The following is a 19,088-nucleotide window of genomic DNA, read 5'->3' on the forward strand; positions in this document are numbered from 1 at the left end:
TGTTGTTAATGCCCATCTATAAAAATCTTTTTCAATATTTTAAAGCTATCAGCAGGGCCATGAGGATCCCCATAGGCCTGTCTGGGAGAATCCAGATGTTCAGTTAGTTTTCCTTTGATCAAGTAGAAGGGCACCATTTCAAGAGAGATCCCCCACCTCATTCTGACAGGTCATCTATGGCAAGTTAATTGACTCGACCAAATTAATATTTTGAAGAGTAAAAATGCCAGAACAAAGGCAGAAATAAAATCCACTTGTACAGGTGTCATTTAAGCAGGAAGATGAGATGAGAAGGTTTTAAAAACATTTATGATCAGGAATGTGAAAGAAAAACTTACTATAAAAATCAAAAGGGTTTGAATGTTCAGGACAAGGGTAACCACAGCCACTGAAGAAATCAAGCATTTCCACCGGTGTCCCACAGAAAACCAGCTCTCCGCAGCTCAGGATGGCGATTTTGTCAAAGAGCTGATTGAACGACAGACAGTCTCAGTGTGTAATCAGGTAACTTCATCCTTATGGAAAACAAGCCTCAAGCAGTCAGTCCTCTGAGTGTCTCAGCCATTCATGAGTACTCTTACTGCGGCCATCGGAGCCACTCAAAATGCATCCCTACTCTTTCCAGCCTGGCTTGCCACTGTGGATCCTGCAGCCTCCCAGCTTGCACCCAGCATCATGTCTAGGATAGAAAGCAATTCATGGACCTGGCCAGACAACCAGGGTTTGAGTCCCAACCGTGCCCCTAAGTGAGAGACCTTGGACAAATTTTTTTTTAAATCTCAGATCTTCATCTATAAAAGTCAAATAAGAGCTCCCTAAAAGGATCCTGAGAGATTAAGGTGAGATTTTTGGATAGGAAATCTGTATGATTTAGAGGAAAAACACAGACTTGAAAGCCAACTATTAGTAGAACATGAAGGCCAGTTCCAGATTTTTATTAACTGTGATGTTGGCTCCATTATGTATCATTTCTAAGTCTCACTCTTTCCCTCTGTAAAGTGAAAATATTGGTATCCACCTCAAAGGGTTGTGGTGTGGATTAAATGAGCTAGTGCATAGAAGTGTCTGGAACATGGTAGTTGTTTCAGCACCTTATGGTAGGTGCCAACCTCTGCCCTTCCCAAATCCAGAGCTATTGGCTTCAGTTGCTCTGGTTTAGTTAGATCCCTGCTAGTGGTAAAGAACCTGCCTGCCAATGAAGGTAGATGTAAGAGACACAGGTTCGATCCCTGGGTTGGGAAGATCTCCTGGAGGAGGGAACAGCAACACACTCCAGTATACTTGCCTGGAGAATCCCATGGACAGAGGAGCCTGGCGGGCTACAGTCCATGGGGTTGCAAAGAGTTGGACACGACTGAAGTGACTTAGCACACACGCATGCAGGTAGATCTCAGCCCAGCACACATATACCCACCCCTGACGAGTTGAGCTGGAACGAGACATCGCCCTCACCTGGAAGAGCTCAGAGCGGGGCTGGTGGATGGTGAGGATCACAATGCGGTCCCTGCGAGCCAGCTCTGCTAGGAGGACGACGATCTGATTTGCAGTCATGCAGTCCAGACCTGTGGTTGGCTCATCAAACAGCATGACCTCTGCAGGCAAAGAAAGGCCAAGCATCTGAGTCACTGCCAAGCCTGCATTCTGTGCTCTAGATTCAGAAAGTTGAATAGTTTCTTACTGAGCTGTCTTGTCCCATCGAAACAAATGCAGCCAGAGCCCAAGAGAAAACAACTGATCTGGGAGGGCCCAGCTCCCAACTCCTGAGCACATTGCAGCCTCAATCCTTGCAGGGACAAGGCAGCAACCAGATCAGTCCTCTCACATGGTACTATGGACCATTTTGGCTCCATCTGAGGTTAGGGTACCCCAGAAACCATAGACGGCAGCCCACCAGGCTCCCCTTGATTCTCCAGGCAATAACACTGGAGTGGGTTGCCATTTCCTTCTCCAGTGCATGAAAGCGAAAAGTGAAAGGGAAGTCGCTCAGTCGTGTCTGACTTTTATCGACCCTATAGACTGCAACCCACCAGGCTCCTCCGTCCATGGGATTTTCCAGGCAAGAGTACTGGAGTGGGGTACCATTGCCTTCTCTGAAAGGCTGAGAAGAGGCTGGTTAAAAGAACAAAATCTCAAAATTATAGTAAGTAAAGTCAGTCAGAGGAAGACAGATACTACGTGGTAGCACTTATACGTGGAATCTAAAATATGACACAAATGCATTAATCTATGAAACAGACCCACAGATATAGAGAACAGACCGGTGGTTGCCAAGGCAGGAGGGATGTAGGAAGGGATGGATTGGGAGTTTGGGATTAGCAGATGCAAAGTATTATATATAGCATGGATAAACAAGGTCCACCTGTATAATACAGGGAACTGTATTCAATATCCTGTGATAAATCATAATGGAAGAGAATACAAAGAAGAATGTATATATGTAATACTGAACCATTTTGAGGTACAGCATAAATTAACATTGTAAAGCAACTATACTCGAATAAAATACATTTAAAAAAAGACACAATCTCACTGCATGTCTGCTGCTGCTAAGTCACTTCAGTCGTGTCCGACTCTGCACTTTCCAATACCAACTGGGTTTTCGCACTGCAAAAAAACTCTGACCCACGAAACAAAGTCCAAGATGGGGCAGGGATTTGAGTTCTTTAGAGGGTTTAACTGTAGCTTATTTCTACCCAAGAAGTATGGGGGCTCTTAAGAACATCCCTCTTATTTGCTCTGAAGAGCAGGCAGTCTTGATCTACCCCAATGCAAAGAAAGTATGCAGATCTATTATGTCTTCTTCCAAGTGCACAGAAGTGACAGTTTCCCCAGGTATTGGGGAAAATGACCAAGGCAGGAAGGAAAGATGGCCACCTCATCTTGGTGGCCCTTCCTCCAGTATACATACTTTCTCATATATCACTCAAAGTTCTGTTTTAATTCCTACCATTTCATAAATACTTCTAGTCATACCCAAACTCACTGCCTCTCCAGAGCAGACAGAGTGGCACTACCCTAGTAAGAAGCGAGGATGGATAGGGCAGGGTCCATATTCAAGGAAGACCTTAACTGAACATCAACACAGAAGCAGTGCTTCCAAGTCTATGAGCTGTTTTATACTTGGATGATGGAATCACCTTAGGAACTATATAGCATTTCCAAAGAAACTGGCTCCCCACTTTGAAAAACCTCAGTGGCTTCAGTTCAACACAACCCACTTTCCAAATGGAAACTTGTGAAGAAAGGGCTGAAAATGTCTGTAGACATGTGAAAGATGCCAGGCAGCAGCCAGTAGCAGTTCTGGGTCCCACTTACTGGGATCCTGGAGGAGCTGGGCTGCAATGGAGACTCGGCGCCTCTCGCCATGGGAAATTCCCCCAAAGCTGTAGTTGCCAATCAGTTGATCTGCCACGTGGCTCAAACTCAGCTCCGTCATGACTGCCTCCACCTGTAAGACACAATGTCCAGGAAGGCTGGTCACTGCTGGGTTGCTGTTCCAATTCATAGGCTGAAGATGGCAGGGGAGAGGCAACACACTTCTCTTGAGTGCTTGGGCCACTTTTAGACTCACCACATCCTAGGAAAAGCACCCTTAATACAGAAGAATCCAATTTGGTTTAAATCACAGTGGGTTTCCCTGGTGGCTCATTGGTAAAGAATTCACCTGCCAAGCAGGAGACATGGGTTCAATCCCTGAGTTGGGAAGATCCCCTGGAGAAGGAAATGGCAACCCACTCCAGTATCCTTGCCTTGGAAATCCCATGGACAGAGAAGCCTGGTAAGCTACAGTCCATGGGATCTCAAAGAGTCAGACACGACTTACCAACTAAACAACAACAAATTGGATTAAAATAAATAATATGAATTTGTTTTCCCTGAAAGACCTTAGAGCAACAAAAACTGCTTCTACTAGTTTCAGGGAAATTCAGTAGGAAGCAATGGAGATTTTGTTGAACTCCTGTTTTCAGATGCTACAGTTAGTCCAGCCTGTAAGAAAACTCCCAAAGGCGTAGTTACGATATAGCTTAATTTTTTAATCTTTGGTTTTTGAAACTTTATTATAATAAATGTTTCATATGTTTAAGAAAAGATTCAATTTCGTTTGAACTAAACCTCACTTTTCCTCTGTAACCCAAATAAGTCCTGGAGTCCCATGTGATCCAATTGCACTGTGGTTTTGGATCAAATATAATCCAGCTATCAAAAATAATTAAAAACAAAGCCAATCTTTATTTGAATCTCTTTAAGGACTTCAAAAGGGACCTAGTTTATAATCTGCAGCCACAAGGACTTTAAAAGGGACCTAGTTTATAATCTCCAGCCACACTTTAAAAAATTCCTTTTTCCCAATTCTTGTCACCCTGCTTATCTTATATCCTACAGCTCCCTGAAACCCTCTCCTTATTCAACTCAAAATAATAACCAGTAAAAAAAATTCTTTACTGACTCTCAAATCAAGAAGGTTGACCTTTTCCTTCCCTCTCCCTCTTTTCTTCCTCAGCTTATCCCTTCTCCAGAGACCCTTCAAAAATCTCTATTTCTGGCTCCCCCTTGATTGAGTACCCTTCTCTGTATTAGACCCTGGGGAAAGCAGATAGAAAGAGACTGAGAATACTTATATATAAGGCAATGAGTTTTGTTCCCATATATCTCTAATGAGATTGTGTTTCTTTTACAATGAAAAAATAAACAAAATACCACATTAAAAAATAACAACAACAAACTAAACTGGAGTAAGGGAGGGAATAACTTATGGAACAAAGTTCCAGAGGATACAGGGAGTCGGAGCAATGCACGAAGCTTTCACCAAAAGACAAGACACATCTGAAACAGATACAAAGGAATAATGAGGTGGTTAAAAATGCGTAAGTAAGCCAGAATGATCTATACTGGAAAAAAGAAGGTGTTTTCTTGCCATCAGAGTGGAAGGATCCTGGAACTGAGTTTCACTTGACATGGCAGGGTTTACATGTGCACCAGCCAGGGCAAATTTCTGAGCATCACTTTCATCTGCTCTGCAACAGCAAGAAAGGAGTAAAGCTTGCCCCTCCTGGCTCAGAAGGGATGGAGAGAGGAGACATTTACTAAATCTGTTTCATATGTCTCTGGCTAGAAGCCTCTCCCATGTTTTGCAAATTGCACTGAGAACAGAATAATTCTCAGAGTCTTGGAAGGGACCACGAGGATCATTGGGCTCATCAATCCTCTCCGTGCTATGTGATTTCACATAAACTGATTCATTCTTCATATCAGCTCCAGGAAAGATGCATCATTACTCTATTACAGGGAAGAAAAGTCCATAGACTGCCAAAGGTCACAGCATTAACAAATGGCAGAGCTGGGACTGAAAGCAAGCCATGTGGCTTCTCAAGTGGTCCAAGAAGTATAAGGGCAGCACAGTCTGCCCACATCAATCACGGCTTTAAGCTTGGATTCGCAGAGGACAGAGGCGGATCTGTTGCACTTTCTGCTCTGTCTAGCCAAAGCTATGGTTTTTCCAGTGGTCATGTATGGATGTGAGAGTTGGACTATAAAGAAAGCTGAGCACCGAAGAATTGATCTTTTGAACAGCGGTGTTGGAGAAGACTCTTGAGAGTCCCTTGGACTGCAAGGAGATCAAACCAGTCAATGCTAATGGAAATCAGTCCTGAATATTCACTGGAAGGACTGATGCTGAAGCTGAAACTCCAATACTTGGGCCACCTGATGCGAAGAACTGACTCATTGGAAAAGACCCTGATGCTGGGAAAGATTGAAGGCAGGAGGAGAAGGGGATGACTGATGATGAGATGGTTGAGTGGCATCACCAACTTGATGGACATGAGTTTGAGCAAGCTCTGGGAGTTGGTGATGGACAGGGAAGCCTGGCATGTTGCAGTCCATGGGGTCGCAAAGAGTCAGACACGACTGAGTGACTGGACTGACTGCTCTGTTTATCATAGATACTTCCTTCTCCCTAAACTACTTTGTCAGGATTTTACATCCTGTAGACTGTATCTGCTCAGAAAGTACCCTCAAGCAGGGAGAATAATATGATAGGAAATTCTGAAGGACATTTAGGGGCTGCAAGTGCCAGGAAGAGGGACCATTCACAGGAAGTGAATTTGCCATCGACCAATTTCGGATACCCTTGAATTTTCTGAGTATTTGTGCAAATATATGCATTTTCAGGATGGAAAGCTCAGTGGCTTTTTCAGATTCTCTCCCTGGGATATGTGATGTAAATGGATCACCATCTCAAAAGAACCTGCTTATGACTTCCTTTCTCCAACTCAAATACCAATGAGATCTTCTCCTACCCATTTTAGAGAAAAAAATACTAAAGCAGGGAGACAAGCCTGCAGAGGGCTCATCTGCCACTGTCAGGGGGGGCTAAGTCATGGGAACATGCCTGTACCTCCCTGTGGAATGAACTCTAACCTCCATCTTTTCAGACCACAGTGGAGCCCAGGGAGGCATGACGGAGCCAGAGAACCTGGTTTGTGTCCCAGTTCTGCCGGTCTGAGGTGCTGGATCTCAGTCTCCTTGGGGATCAGTTTCTTGAGCTTAAAGACAGAAGTAATGCCTCCTTCATAGAGCTGATGCCAGAATGAAATCAGATACTGTGTGTGAACAAGGTCTGATGGATGTCAGCCAAGGGTGAGAGTACAGAGTATAAGATGGGAGAATTGCAGGAACTTTACAATGCCTTCTGAGCACTCCAATGTTCCAGGGAGGAACAGGGCTAGCCCTCACTCTGTGGGGCTGATGGCTCTTCTTGAAGGTTCCTCTGGTGTGAAAGCTATGCGCCAGGACATCCAGGACAGCGTGGATGTGTCTGACTGTGAAACAGAAGAATGCCCTTTCCTGACCCAGCATTATAACAGCAGGCCTGCTGGTACTCCAGACACCATTCAGACCTAGCTCCACTCGCCACGCCCTGTCTGAGAGTCCAGCACTTGGGTCAAGAGGAGTAACTCCCTGACGACAGGTTCAAAGTGGTCTGATAAAAATGGAGTGACTGCTGCCCCTTCAGCTGAGATGGAGAATCCCTCAGAGCCTCAGTGGCATTGAAGAAAGACCAGCTTTGGCCACTGAAGTGCAGATGTAATGTGTGTGCCCAGGAGGAACCTCATTGAGCCTCAGGGTGGTGAAGTCTCTGAGGCAGATGTCATGGGCAGGAACCTCTTTCCCAGGGAACTGTGCCTGCTCTGCAGGTGGTACACGGGTCTGTTCTTGGTTCCCTGTGTGTTTCCAGTCCAGACAGAAATGAGACAATATTTTTAGGTGAGGTCCCTGCAAGTTTACCTACAACTACTTCCAAACTGGGTCCACTTAAGGAAACATTGGAACCTAGGAAGAGCTGACAATTCACCAGCTGAATCCAGTTTGGATGAAGCACATTCAAGATGTCTCAAAGAAAGCTGAGAAAAATCTCAACAGGACTGCAGGGCAGTGAATGAGGAAAACAATCATATCCGTTCAAATAGAGAGCTCCCAGGACAGCACCATCCAATAAAAATATAATGCAAGCCACACTCAGAATTTAAACATTTTACTGGCCATATTTAGACAGTGAAAATAAACAAGAGAAATGAATTTTAAGTGGTATAATTTCTTTATCCCTATACAACCAAAACAATACCACTGTGACCAATATTCAACATTTTAAAAATTACTAATGAGATATTTTATGCTCTGTGATTCCAGACTAATTTTCTAAAATCTGGTGTATATTTTACACTCATAGCACATCTCAATTAGGTCTAGTCATGTTTCAAGTCTCCCAAAGCCACATGACTAAAGCCACATTTCAAGTGCCACATTTGAAGCCCCATTAAGTGCCCCAAAGCCACAGTGGACAGAGCAGCTCTAGACTCTTAGTGAAGACTGATGGGGAGGAACGGGCAAATGGAGGGACGAGGGGGTATGAGGCCACAGTGAGGCACCCACCTTCTTCTGGAAGAAGCTCTGGGAACCGCGGCGGATGGCCAGGAGTGCCGTGTAGTTCAGCGTCTCGCGGACGGTGAGGTTGCTCAGCAGAGTGTCGCTCTGCGGCGAGGGACCTGTCAGCATCTTCCAAGGTGCCCCCCCCCAACCCCCGCCACCTCCCAACTCCTGTGGGCGGGCCAGGATACGGGCACCTGCAGGACGTAGGAGAAGCAGTCCTGGAACTGCTCCCTGTGCAGCTCCTGGCCGTTCACGAACACCTCCCCAAGCAAGGTCCCTGTGCGCCGCAGCCTCCCGGACATGGCGTCCAGCAGCGTGGTTTTCCCTGAGCCTGGGAGGCGACAAGAGAGGGCCTGGAGGAGGCCATGCACAAGGCCTCACAGGAACTTCCCAAGACCCTCGGTGAACCCGTTGTCCGGCCCTGACTTGCTCTCCCTTTGGCTTCATGGGCCAGACTCCTGGCTGGAATGAGTCCTTCCAGCTTGTCCCCTTTCAATGAGAGGGGATGAGCTGTTTCTCTCCTCCAGGTCTGAGCTGGAGGAGCTCTGTCTGCCCCTTTATTCTCTTTTAAAGCTGCTTGAGGCTGAAAAAGAAAACACAGGATCAGACTCAAATGAAAACCATGGCTCTTGGAAGCATTTGGATTCTAGGGCATTTGAATTTCTTTTTGTTTGTGACTCCCTGGGATCCTCTGCTGGTTCCTGGATGTAAAGGACTTGGCCCAGAGCCTCGGTAGTGTGGTTGAGTACCAGCAGCATCAGCACCATCTGAGAGCTTAGAAATGCAGAATCTCAGGCTCCAACTCCTAGCTCAGATTCTGCATTTTAACAAGATGCCTGGGTAGTTCTCATGCATATTGGAGTGTGAGAAGCACTAGCTTAGTGAGTCCTTCAGTAAAAACCAAGTTGGCCTCAGCCTACACTGAGAGCCTTGAGCATAATCCAGCAGGTTGTTGCTAAGAACTTTCCCACGAGATGGGATGAACTAACTTCCCTGTACTGGAGTGATTGGAAGGTGAGGTTTCTCCTGGTTTGCTTTGTCTAGGGTTAGAGTGATCTCTTAGAGTAAGACACCAGCTGGCCCTTCCCATTCTTGTTGGACACAAGCTTACATGGGCCCAGTTAATAGGGACAGGAAGAGGAGTCACCAGGCCTTTCCTGAGTAAGGCTGTTAAGAAGTTAGAATCAGTAAGAGAGGAAATTATCAGGAGGCTCTGGGCTCTCTGAGAAGATGGCAAGAGAATTCTACTGAGGATGTGATGACTTGTGCAAAACAAACGAAAGGATCTTTTGCTCAAATATTTTAAAGACACTGCTGGTTGCTTTGAGGGGTGCAAAGATGAAAAGCCAAGCTCCCAGAGCAGTGGTTTTTTTATCTGACCCACGACTAACAAAGCTCAGAATCAGCCCCAGTGTGTTCAGGTAGAGGTCAGCGTGGGGAAGGGAGCAGAGTGATTGAAAAGAAACAAAATGTGACTTCACTGGGGTTGTCTTACAAAACGTGCCCTCAAGTTTCTCAGTCACAATATTAAGCTTTGTCTGTGGTTCTTCTAACTAGGAGTTCCCTCAGCCTTACATTTCTAGCATCCCGTCTCAACTCTAATAGACCCTCCAACAGCCTGCCGGGGACCAGCCCCGGCTGATCCAGGGTATTCGAAGGAGAGACGGCATAGGCGAGGATCAGGATACGATAGCTTCAATTAGGTATTAATTAAAGATATAAAGAGTAATAGAATAAGGATAGCTCAGTAGGAAAATTCAGTGGAGAAAAGAGGCTGAGTAGCTTGGTTTACGCGGGAGACCAATAAAACTTCAAGACAAGAAGTTTGCACCACTTACGTAGGCCGCAGGCGTCCTTCCGTTCTCCCGAAGGAGAGGAGACACTGAGGCCTCCCCGGTCGGATCTTAGAAGCCCAGGCATAATTAGTAAGCATGGTGGGTTCCGCGCTCCAGATGGAGACTCAACCAGAGTGAGAGAGAGAGCGACATGGGGAGACCAGTATTTTGAGAAACTGATCCCAATTCTTTATTTTCCAGAGTCTGTTTTTATACACTGAGATGTTATACAAAAGTCACGTGGGGACAGCAGTCCTGACTTTTATTAAAGTCAGGTGCTTCACACAAATGTATACAGAGGTCTTAGGGGTGTTACATCATCTTCTGGCCAGGGGGGCCTGCTGACAATTTACGACCCTCTCCTTGTGACAGCGGTCAGTCAATCAGGACACTTATTTCTCCAGGGCTGATTATTCTCAAAACAGACGCCACCCAAGTAAAGTTACATTCCTACAGGGTGAGGGTGTAGTGGGTTTTAGCTAAGGAAAGAATTTACTTAGCCTAAGGTCTAACATGATTAATATCAAAGGTTAATACTTATTTCTTCTATATATTCATTAATGTGTGTAAGGGCAGGGGATGTGGAGACTTAGCAACAAACATTGGCTCAACAAATGAAAAACCCTTCACCAATACAATTTCTAATCAGCCCGTTATACTTATACTAATAGTTTTCTAACTTCTCTAAAGAACCCGTTTTTAGAGGGTTTAAAGCATCTTGTGCCTCTCACGGTTGGGAGGCTGTGAGCAATCACATGTGGCCGGACGAGCCTGTCAGGCAGGCTAGAGAACCTTCAGAGGAGTTTGTAGGTTAAAACACTCTTATCACGCCCAGGAATTATTATAAACTGGAGCTCTAAGTTAACTCCTTCTCCAAAAGAGGTGGTGGGGGACAGCCCCCCGTAAAGTCAGAGGTGTAGGTGAGCACAAAGTAGTAAAGTAGGCAGGCTTTGGTTATGGGGGTAGATGCTCGAGGAGTTCCAGGGGGACTCCTGAGGCTCGATCCCGCCTTTGCGTATGTCGAGCCTCCTTCCTCATGACCTTTGTCACGGGCGGAGTACCTCACTCTGGCCCCCAACAACAGCCTAAAGCCCCGATTCCAGTTCCACCACTACCTCAGAACTAGCCTTCTTGGGGCTAGTTTCTGTGTGTTGTTTGACCTCTCAGCTGCATTTGATACTGTTGCTTGCCCTTTTCTGTAAATCTCTCTCTTGGCTCGAGTGCCACCTCATCCTCTTGGCTCGAGTGCCACCTCATCCTCTTGGTTTAATCCTGTCAGTCTGGCTGCTCCTTCTCAGCCTCCGATGTGACCTTCAGGGCTCCTCTCATGTCACACATCCTCAGCGAGCAATGGTGAGCAACTACTTGCTCCTCAGCATGTGAGGGAACTGCTTCAGGTGGAGCTTCTCCAGCTCCATTCAAGCCTTCAGATGACTGCAGCCCCAGCTGACATCTGACTACAACCTCATGAGAGACTGCAGACAGAAGTATCCAACCGAGGCATACCAAATTTCTGACTCGTAGAAACACTGAGAGATAATACCTGATTTTTATTATTTTAAGTCACTTAGTTTGGGTATTTTTTAAACATGAAAATAGGTAACTAATACTGTCTTTTGTTTAAACATGTGTTAAATATTTATTAACTCATTTCTGGGGGTACCAGGAGGATAACAAAGCTCAAGCATAAAAGAGTATGAGAAACTAGTATGCATACTCAGGGAAGAAAAGAAGATTGGAGTAAATTGCAAAGTTACATGGTTAATGCCTTAGGATGTGACACCAAATGTCCAGGTAACAAAAGAAAAATAGATAAACTGGACTTCATGAAAATTTTAAACCTATGTTTTTCAACAAAGACATTATTCATAGTGTATTAAGGTAGTCCACAGAATGACAGAAAAATATTTGCAGATCTTATATCTGATAAGGGATTAATATTACAGAGAGAACTTCTAAAATTCAACAACAACAAACAAACCAACCACCTGATTCAAGACTGGGTAAAGGACTTAGGGAAACAGAAATCAAAACTACTGTGAGATATCCCTTTGCACCTAATAGCTACTATGAAAACAAACAAACAAAACAGAAAATAACAAGTGTTGGCAAAGAAGTGGGAAAATTGGAATGCTTGTGCACTGTGGCTGGGAATATAAGATGGTACAGCCACTGTGGAAAACAGTATGGTGGTTTCTATAAAAACTGAAAATAGAATATGATCTAGCAATTCCACTTCTGGGTATATACCCTAAAGAACAGAAAAATGGGGTCTTGAAGAAATATTTGTACACCCTTTTTCACAGCAGCATTATTCATGATAACTAAAATGTGGAAGGAAAGTGTCCATTAATGGATGAATTGATAAGCAAACTATGGGCTGTACATATAATGGAATATTATTCAACCTTAAAAATTAAGGAGAGTCTGCAATATGCTGCAACATGGATGAACACTGCCCAGACTATGGTAACTGAAATAAGCTAGTCACAAAAAGATAAATATTGTATGATTCCACATATTTGAGGTACTTAGAGTAGTATGGGACATAAGTACACTTTCATAAGGACGGAAACTGTAGTGATGGTTGCCAGGACTGAGAGAAGGGCAGAAAGGGAGCTATTCTTTAATGGGAATATAGGTTCCATTTTACAAGATGCAAACTTGTGGGGATAGATGTCAGTGATGTTTGCACAACTCTGTGAATGCATTTAATACCACTGAACTGTATACTTAAAAATGGTTAACATGGTACACAAAAAAATCCTCAAAATGGCTTAACAACTTATGTATGAGATATGACACCATAAAATTCCTAGAAGAGAATATAGGCAAAACATTTCCTAACATAGATTATAATAATGTTTTCTTAGGTCAGTTTCCCAAGGCAAAAGAAAAGCAAAAAGAAACAAATAAACCTAATCAAACTTATAAGCTTTTTCATGGCAAAAGAAACCATAAACAAAATGAAAAGACAATCTATTGACTAGGAGAAAATATTTGCAAACATGTGACCAACCAGGGCTTAATTTCGAAAATATACAAACAGCTCATACAGCCCAATAAAAAAAAATAAAAATAAAAATAAAAAATGGGTGGAATACCTAAATAAACATTTCTCCAAAGAAAACATACAGATGGCCAACAGGCACATGAAAAGATGCTCAGCATAACTAATTTCTAAAGAAATGCAACTCACAGCTACAATGAGATATCACCTCACACTAGTCAGAATGGCCATCATGAAAAAGTCTATGCAATAAATTGACGATCGAGGGCGTGTGGCCAAAAGGGAACCATCCTACAATGTTGGTGGGAATGCAAATTGCTACAGCTATAACAGAAAACAGTTATGGAAGCTCATTTAAAAACTAATAACAGCTATCACAAAATCCAGCAATCCCACCCTTGGGCATATGTCCAGAAAAGATGAAAACTCTAGTTCAATAAGATATACACATCTCAGTGTTCATAGTGCACTATTTATAGTGACAAAGACATGGAAGCAACCTATGTGTCCACAGACAGATGAATGGATAAAATGAGGTATGTATACATATTGATATATGTTTATATATATCTATGTATACACACACACAGGAATATTACTCAGCCATAAAAAAAGAATGAAATAATGCCATCTGCAGCAATAGGAACTGAGAGATTATCATACTAATTAAACCAGAATTAAATACAGAATTAAGTCAGACAGAAAAAGACAAATATCATGTGATACCACTAATATGTGGAATCTTGAAAAATGATACAAGTGAACTTATTTACAAAATAGATAACAAACTCACAGACATAGAAAATTGAACTTACGGTTACCAAGGGGGAAATGGGGGTAAGGGAGGGATACATTTAGGATCTGGAATTAAACATACACTCTACTTATATAAAGTATGTAAATAATAAGAATGTACTGTATGGCATAAGAAACTATATTCAGTATCTTATACTAGCCTACAATGAAAAAGAATCTGAAAAAGAACATATATATAATTGAATCTCCTTGCTTCACACTTGAAACTAACACAACATTGTCTACTGTACTTCAATAAAAAATTGACAAATAAAATGGTTAAAATGGAAAAGTTTATATTACGCATATTTTACCACAATAAAGAAAAGGAAAAAAAATAAAGGTTAATACCCTACAGGGCAATAAAACCATGACCTTCGGGATTACCTCTTCTAGAAGGACAAAAGTCATCTGTAACTAGACTTCTGCAAAGGAGCATGCAGCCTAGATTCTAAGAATTACATGATAGATAATAATGAGTTCAATAAAATTACCTTCCCCCAGAGAGTGGCTGACTATAGGCAGGCTTGCATTAGACCATTCTCTAGTGAGACTGTGAACACCTAAGTCATCTTCTGCCTCACTAGTAAAGATTTGATAAAAATACCGCTTTAGATAAGACACCAATGAAATCATGTTATGAAACACTAAAAGTAATTCATAGAATTAATTCATTTGCTTAATCATTTATTCAGCAAATGCTTATTAAACACCTACTATGTGGCAAGCCCTGTCCTAGATATTGAGGATCCATCAGGGAAAAAAAAAAAAGACCAAGCTCCCACCCTCATGGAACTTGAAGTCTACCAAGAATTCATGTTCAGTACAAAAGGATGAACAGTCATAAAACCATGGTAAGCAATCATCAGAAACCAGCCCGTGAGCCCCTGGAACAGGGGGCCCCACCCTGTTCTGCTGAGATGTGTATGAAGCGTGATACTGGCCTGTGGGACACATTCCCAAGAAGTGGGTTCAATCCTTGTTGTGCTACATGCCACCCCTTTTATCCTACACAGAGAAGGCAGCAAGTGACACAATATTATGGGAATAACTCAGCTTTTCTCTTTGAAGAAGTATAATTATCAAAAGGAAAATTAGGATGACCCTGGGTGTTATGGTACATGCACACAATTAGAAATGGTTAAAAATTGAAAAAAGAAAATGAAAGGAGGGACTTTCCTAGTGGTTCAGCAGTTAGGACTCTGCATTTTTCAATGCTGAGGGCACGGGTTCAATCCCTCATGGGGAACTAAGATCCCATGAGCTATGTGGCATGGGCCAAGAAAAAACGAAATGAAAGGAAATCTCAGGAACGTGTAACCCTTCTCATCAATGAATTCCTTTTCACCTCATCTTAACAGCACTCCTGCCACCATCCAGTTGTTCTCCCCACCCCTGACTGTAGCAGGAGAGTGGCTGTGGATGTAACCCCCCGAGTCGAAAGAGGCTGACCACACTTAACTTCTATCACAGAATTACACTGCCCACCTCTATCGAAAACAGCAATGCCAAGTGGAGAGTAGCTGAAAGTGTCAACAATTTGCAAGCAAGAACCCAATCAAAACAGGGTCCTGGGAAGCAAATTTGTCAGAATCTTTCAACCTTAAAATGTGCAGTGTAGTGGACCCTGTGATGTGCCACATGGATGCCCTCTTCAGGGCCAACGCACCCTTTCCCCCACAGCTGTGCATCCTCAGCTGTGACCCTCACAGAGCGTTGCCCCAGCCCCAAAGGGCTGCACCCTCCCCTGCAATGACTGGCTGATGCAGGGAAAGAGGAGGGGAAAAAGAAGGTAGAGAACAGGCATGCAAATAGCCTCAGTGGAACCTGTAATATTTAGGGTGTTGTTTTTTTCCAAAAAAAAAAAATGATCTGAAGTAAATATGGTATAAAGTTAAGATTTCATAAAGCTAGCTGTAAAGACAGGAATATTATTAACTATCTTGTCTGTGTGTTTAAGTGAAGTGAGTGAAAGTCGCTCAGTCATGTCTGACTCTTTGCAACCCCATGGAATAGTCTAATAGAATTCTCCAGGCCAGAATACTGGAGTGGGTAGCCTTTCCCCTCTCCAGGGGATCTCCCCAATCTGTGTGTTTAAAATACATCATAATTTTTAAAAGACCAGTACACATGGGGGGTGAACGGCATCCTTGTGCTTATTCAATTCCTATTCCCGTCTCCAGGAAGGGAAACTGGGTTTACTGAGCACCTCTATATACCAAGCACTATGTTAGGTGCTTTTCTCTGCAACAGGAATTAACTTACATGTTCAGCAGGATGTCATCTTTTTCAAGGATCTTTCAAAAGATTCTTTAAACCTTTAGATGGTTCTCTGAAGACCTATAAGACCTTCTAGAACTAACACCAAAAAAGATGTCCTTTTCATCATAGAGGATTGGAATGCAAAATTAGAAAGTCAGGAGATACCTGGAGTAAGAGGCAAGTTTGGCCTTGGAGTACAAAATGAAGCAGGGCAAAGGCTAACAGAGTTTTGCAAAGAGAATGAAATGATCATACCAAATACCCTCTTCCAACAACACAAAAGATGACTCTACACGTGGACACCACCAGATGGTCAATACTGAAATCAGATTGATTATATTCTTTGTTTGTAGCCAAAGATGGAAAAGCTCCTTACAGTCAGCAAAAATAAGACCAGGAGCTGATTGTGGCTGAGATCATGAGTTCCTAATTGCAAAATTCAGGCTTAAAGAAAGTAGGGAGAAACAGTAGACCATTAAGGTATGACTAAAATCAAATCCCTTATGATCATACAGTGGAAGTGACAAATAGATTCAAGGCATTAGATCTGGTAGACAGAGTGCCTGATGAACTACGGACGGAGATTCATAACATTGTACAGGAGTTGGTGACCAAAACCACCTCCAAGAAAAAGAAATGCAAGAAGGCAAAGTGGTTGTCTGAGGAGGCTTTACAAATAGCTGACAAAGAAGAGAAGGAAAGGCAAAGGAGAAAGGGAAAGATATACCCAACTGAATGCAGAGTTCCGGAGAATAGCAAGGAGAGATAAAAAGCCTTCTTAAGTGAACAATGCAAAGAAATAGAGGAAAACAATAGACTAGGAAAGACTAGAGATCTCTTCGAGAAAACTGGAGATACCAAGGGAACATGTCATGCAAAGATGGGCACAATAAAGGACAGAAATGGCAAGGACCTAACAGAAGCAGAAGAGATTAAGAAGGGGTGGCAAGAATACACAGAAGAACTATAAAAAGGTCTTTATGACACAGATAACCACTATGGTGTGGTCACTTACCTAGAGCCAAACATCCTTAAATGTGAAGTCATATGGGCCTTAGGAAGCAATACTACAAACCAAGCTAGTGGAGGTGATGGAATTCCAGCTGAGTTATTTCAAATTCTAAAAGATGATGCTGTTAAAGTGCTGCACAACAAACTTGGAAAACTCAGCACTAGCCATAGGACAAGAAAAGGTCAGTTTTCATTCTAATCCAAAAGAAAGGCAATGCCAAAGAATGTTCAAACTACTGCACAATTGCACTCATTTCACATTCTAGCAAGGTAATGCTTGAGAGCCTACAAGCTAGGCTTTGGCAGTATGTGAACTGAGAACTTTCAGATGTACAAGCCGGGTTTAGAAAAGTAAGAGGAACTAGAGATACAATTGCCAACATTTGTTGGGTCATACAAAAAGCAAGGGAATTCCAAAAAACATCTACTTCTGCTTCATTGACTATGCTAAAGCCTTTGACTATGTTGATCACAACAAACTATGGAAAATTCTGAAAGAGATGGGAATACCAGACCACCTTTCCCGCCTCCTGAGAAAATGTATACAGGTCAAGAGGCAACAGTTAGAACCTTACATGGAAGAACTGGGCAATTAAAAATTGAGAAAGGAGTATATTGTCACCCTGCTTGTTTAACTTACTTGAGAGTATATCATGCAAAATGCCAGGCTGGATAACTCACAAGCTGGAATAAAGATTTCTGGGAGAAATGTCAACAACTTCAGATATGCAAATGAGACCACTCTAATGGCAGAAAGTGAAGAGAAACTAAAGAGCCTCTTGAGGAGGGTGAAAGAGAAAAGTGAGAAATCTGGCTTAAAACTCAACTTTCAAAAAACTGAGATCCTGGTACCTGGTCCCATCATTTCATGGCAAATAGATGGGGAAAAATGGAAACAGTGAAAAACTTTATTTTCTTGGGCTCAAAAATCACTGCAGATGGTGACTACAGCCATGCAATTAAAAGACACTTGCTCCTTGGAAGAAAAGTTATGACAAACCTAGACAACATATTAAAAAGCAGAGACATCACTTTGCTGGCACAGGTCAAAGCTATGGTTTTTCCAGTAGTCGTGTATGGATGTGAGAGTTGGACCATAAAGAAGACTGAGGGTTGAAGAATTGATGCTTTTGAACTGTGGTGCTGGAGAAAACTCTTGAGGGTTCCTTGGACAGCAAGGAGAACAAACCAGTCTATCCTAAAGGAGATCAACTCTGAATATCCACTGAAAGGACTGAAGCTGAAGCTCCAATCCTTTGGTCACCTGATGCAAAGACCCTACTCATTGGAAAAGACCTTGATGCTAGGAAAGACTGAGGACAGGAGGAAAGGGGGGCGATAGTGGATGAGATGGTTGGGTGGCATCACTGACTCATGAACATGAGTGTGAGCAAACTCCAGGAGATAATGAAGGAAAGGGCAGCTTGGAGTGCTGCAGTCCGTGGGATCACAAAGAGCCGGACGTGCCTTAGCAACTAAACAACAACAACCAGGTTCTATTCATAGTCAGACATGCCATCAGATTTCATTCTAATGTCAGACTTCTGGCCATCCTGCTACAACTTAAACCCGTCTCCTTAGTGTGGTGTTCAAAACAAGCCAAAGCCTCTTCTGAGTCCTCATGGAAAATGTAGGGAACTCCCTCCTCAGCTTACCTGAGCTCCCTAAGATGCACATGATCTGCCCGCTCTCGACGTACAAGGAGACATCTTTGAGGATCTGCCTGGTCCACTTCTGTCGGCGAGATGCGATGTCCCACCAGGGCCCCACATGGTGGCTTTAAAGGAAACCACACAGGGGAAAGGCAGCATAGAAGATTCCAGACCCTTGCCCCCCAGCACCAGCCCCAGATCTGCCCAGCCCAAATTCTCTCTGGACAGGCTCCTAAGAGTGGCTTAGCCTCAGTGTCCTCTGCAGAACGTGGCAGGTAGTTACAGAAGATCACCTCTGTAAAGACTTTTCTGGCAGCTGCTCTGAATGCCAAGTCTCTTTGACTGGATGACAGATGGCAAACAGGACACTGTTTATTCCTTCAATTGACCCTGCGTTCCTTCACCTGGTTTCATTACACCTCGTATTCCCAGTAGACCCATTTCCCAAGCCCTCACCATCTGAATAGGGCAGGTTATAGACCAGGGAGCCCCAAGGGGAAGGGGCAAGGGGCAAAATGCAGGGGCAGGAGGCAGAGCACAGCTTCCAGTCTTAGCTTCCAGTCCCGCTGTGGGACTGGAAGAGGAGGGGCCATT

At 43.4% G+C, this 19,088-nt stretch overlaps 1 protein-coding gene across 1 annotated transcript in view; it reads right to left on the bottom strand.

Annotated features, from left to right (window-relative positions):
* Window positions 1–19,088, bottom strand: part of ABCG5 (ATP binding cassette subfamily G member 5) — a 32,181-nt gene that overhangs the window by 12,608 nt on the left and 485 nt on the right. Inside the window, exons 2-7 of the mRNA XM_027555141.1 lie at window positions 18,498–18,619; window positions 8,124–8,260; window positions 7,933–8,031; window positions 3,316–3,448; window positions 1,453–1,592; window positions 339–468 (exon numbers count right to left, since the gene is read on the bottom strand). Of these exons, the coding sequence (XP_027410942.1) occupies window positions 339–468; window positions 1,453–1,592; window positions 3,316–3,448; window positions 7,933–8,031; window positions 8,124–8,260; window positions 18,498–18,619 (761 nt within the window). The remainder of the gene's footprint in view (window positions 1–338; window positions 469–1,452; window positions 1,593–3,315; window positions 3,449–7,932; window positions 8,032–8,123; window positions 8,261–18,497; window positions 18,620–19,088) is intronic.

This window comes from Bos indicus x Bos taurus, chromosome 11 (assembly GCF_003369695.1).
Source record: "Bos indicus x Bos taurus breed Angus x Brahman F1 hybrid chromosome 11, Bos_hybrid_MaternalHap_v2.0, whole genome shotgun sequence".
Lineage (NCBI taxonomy): Eukaryota > Metazoa > Chordata > Mammalia > Artiodactyla > Bovidae > Bos > Bos indicus x Bos taurus.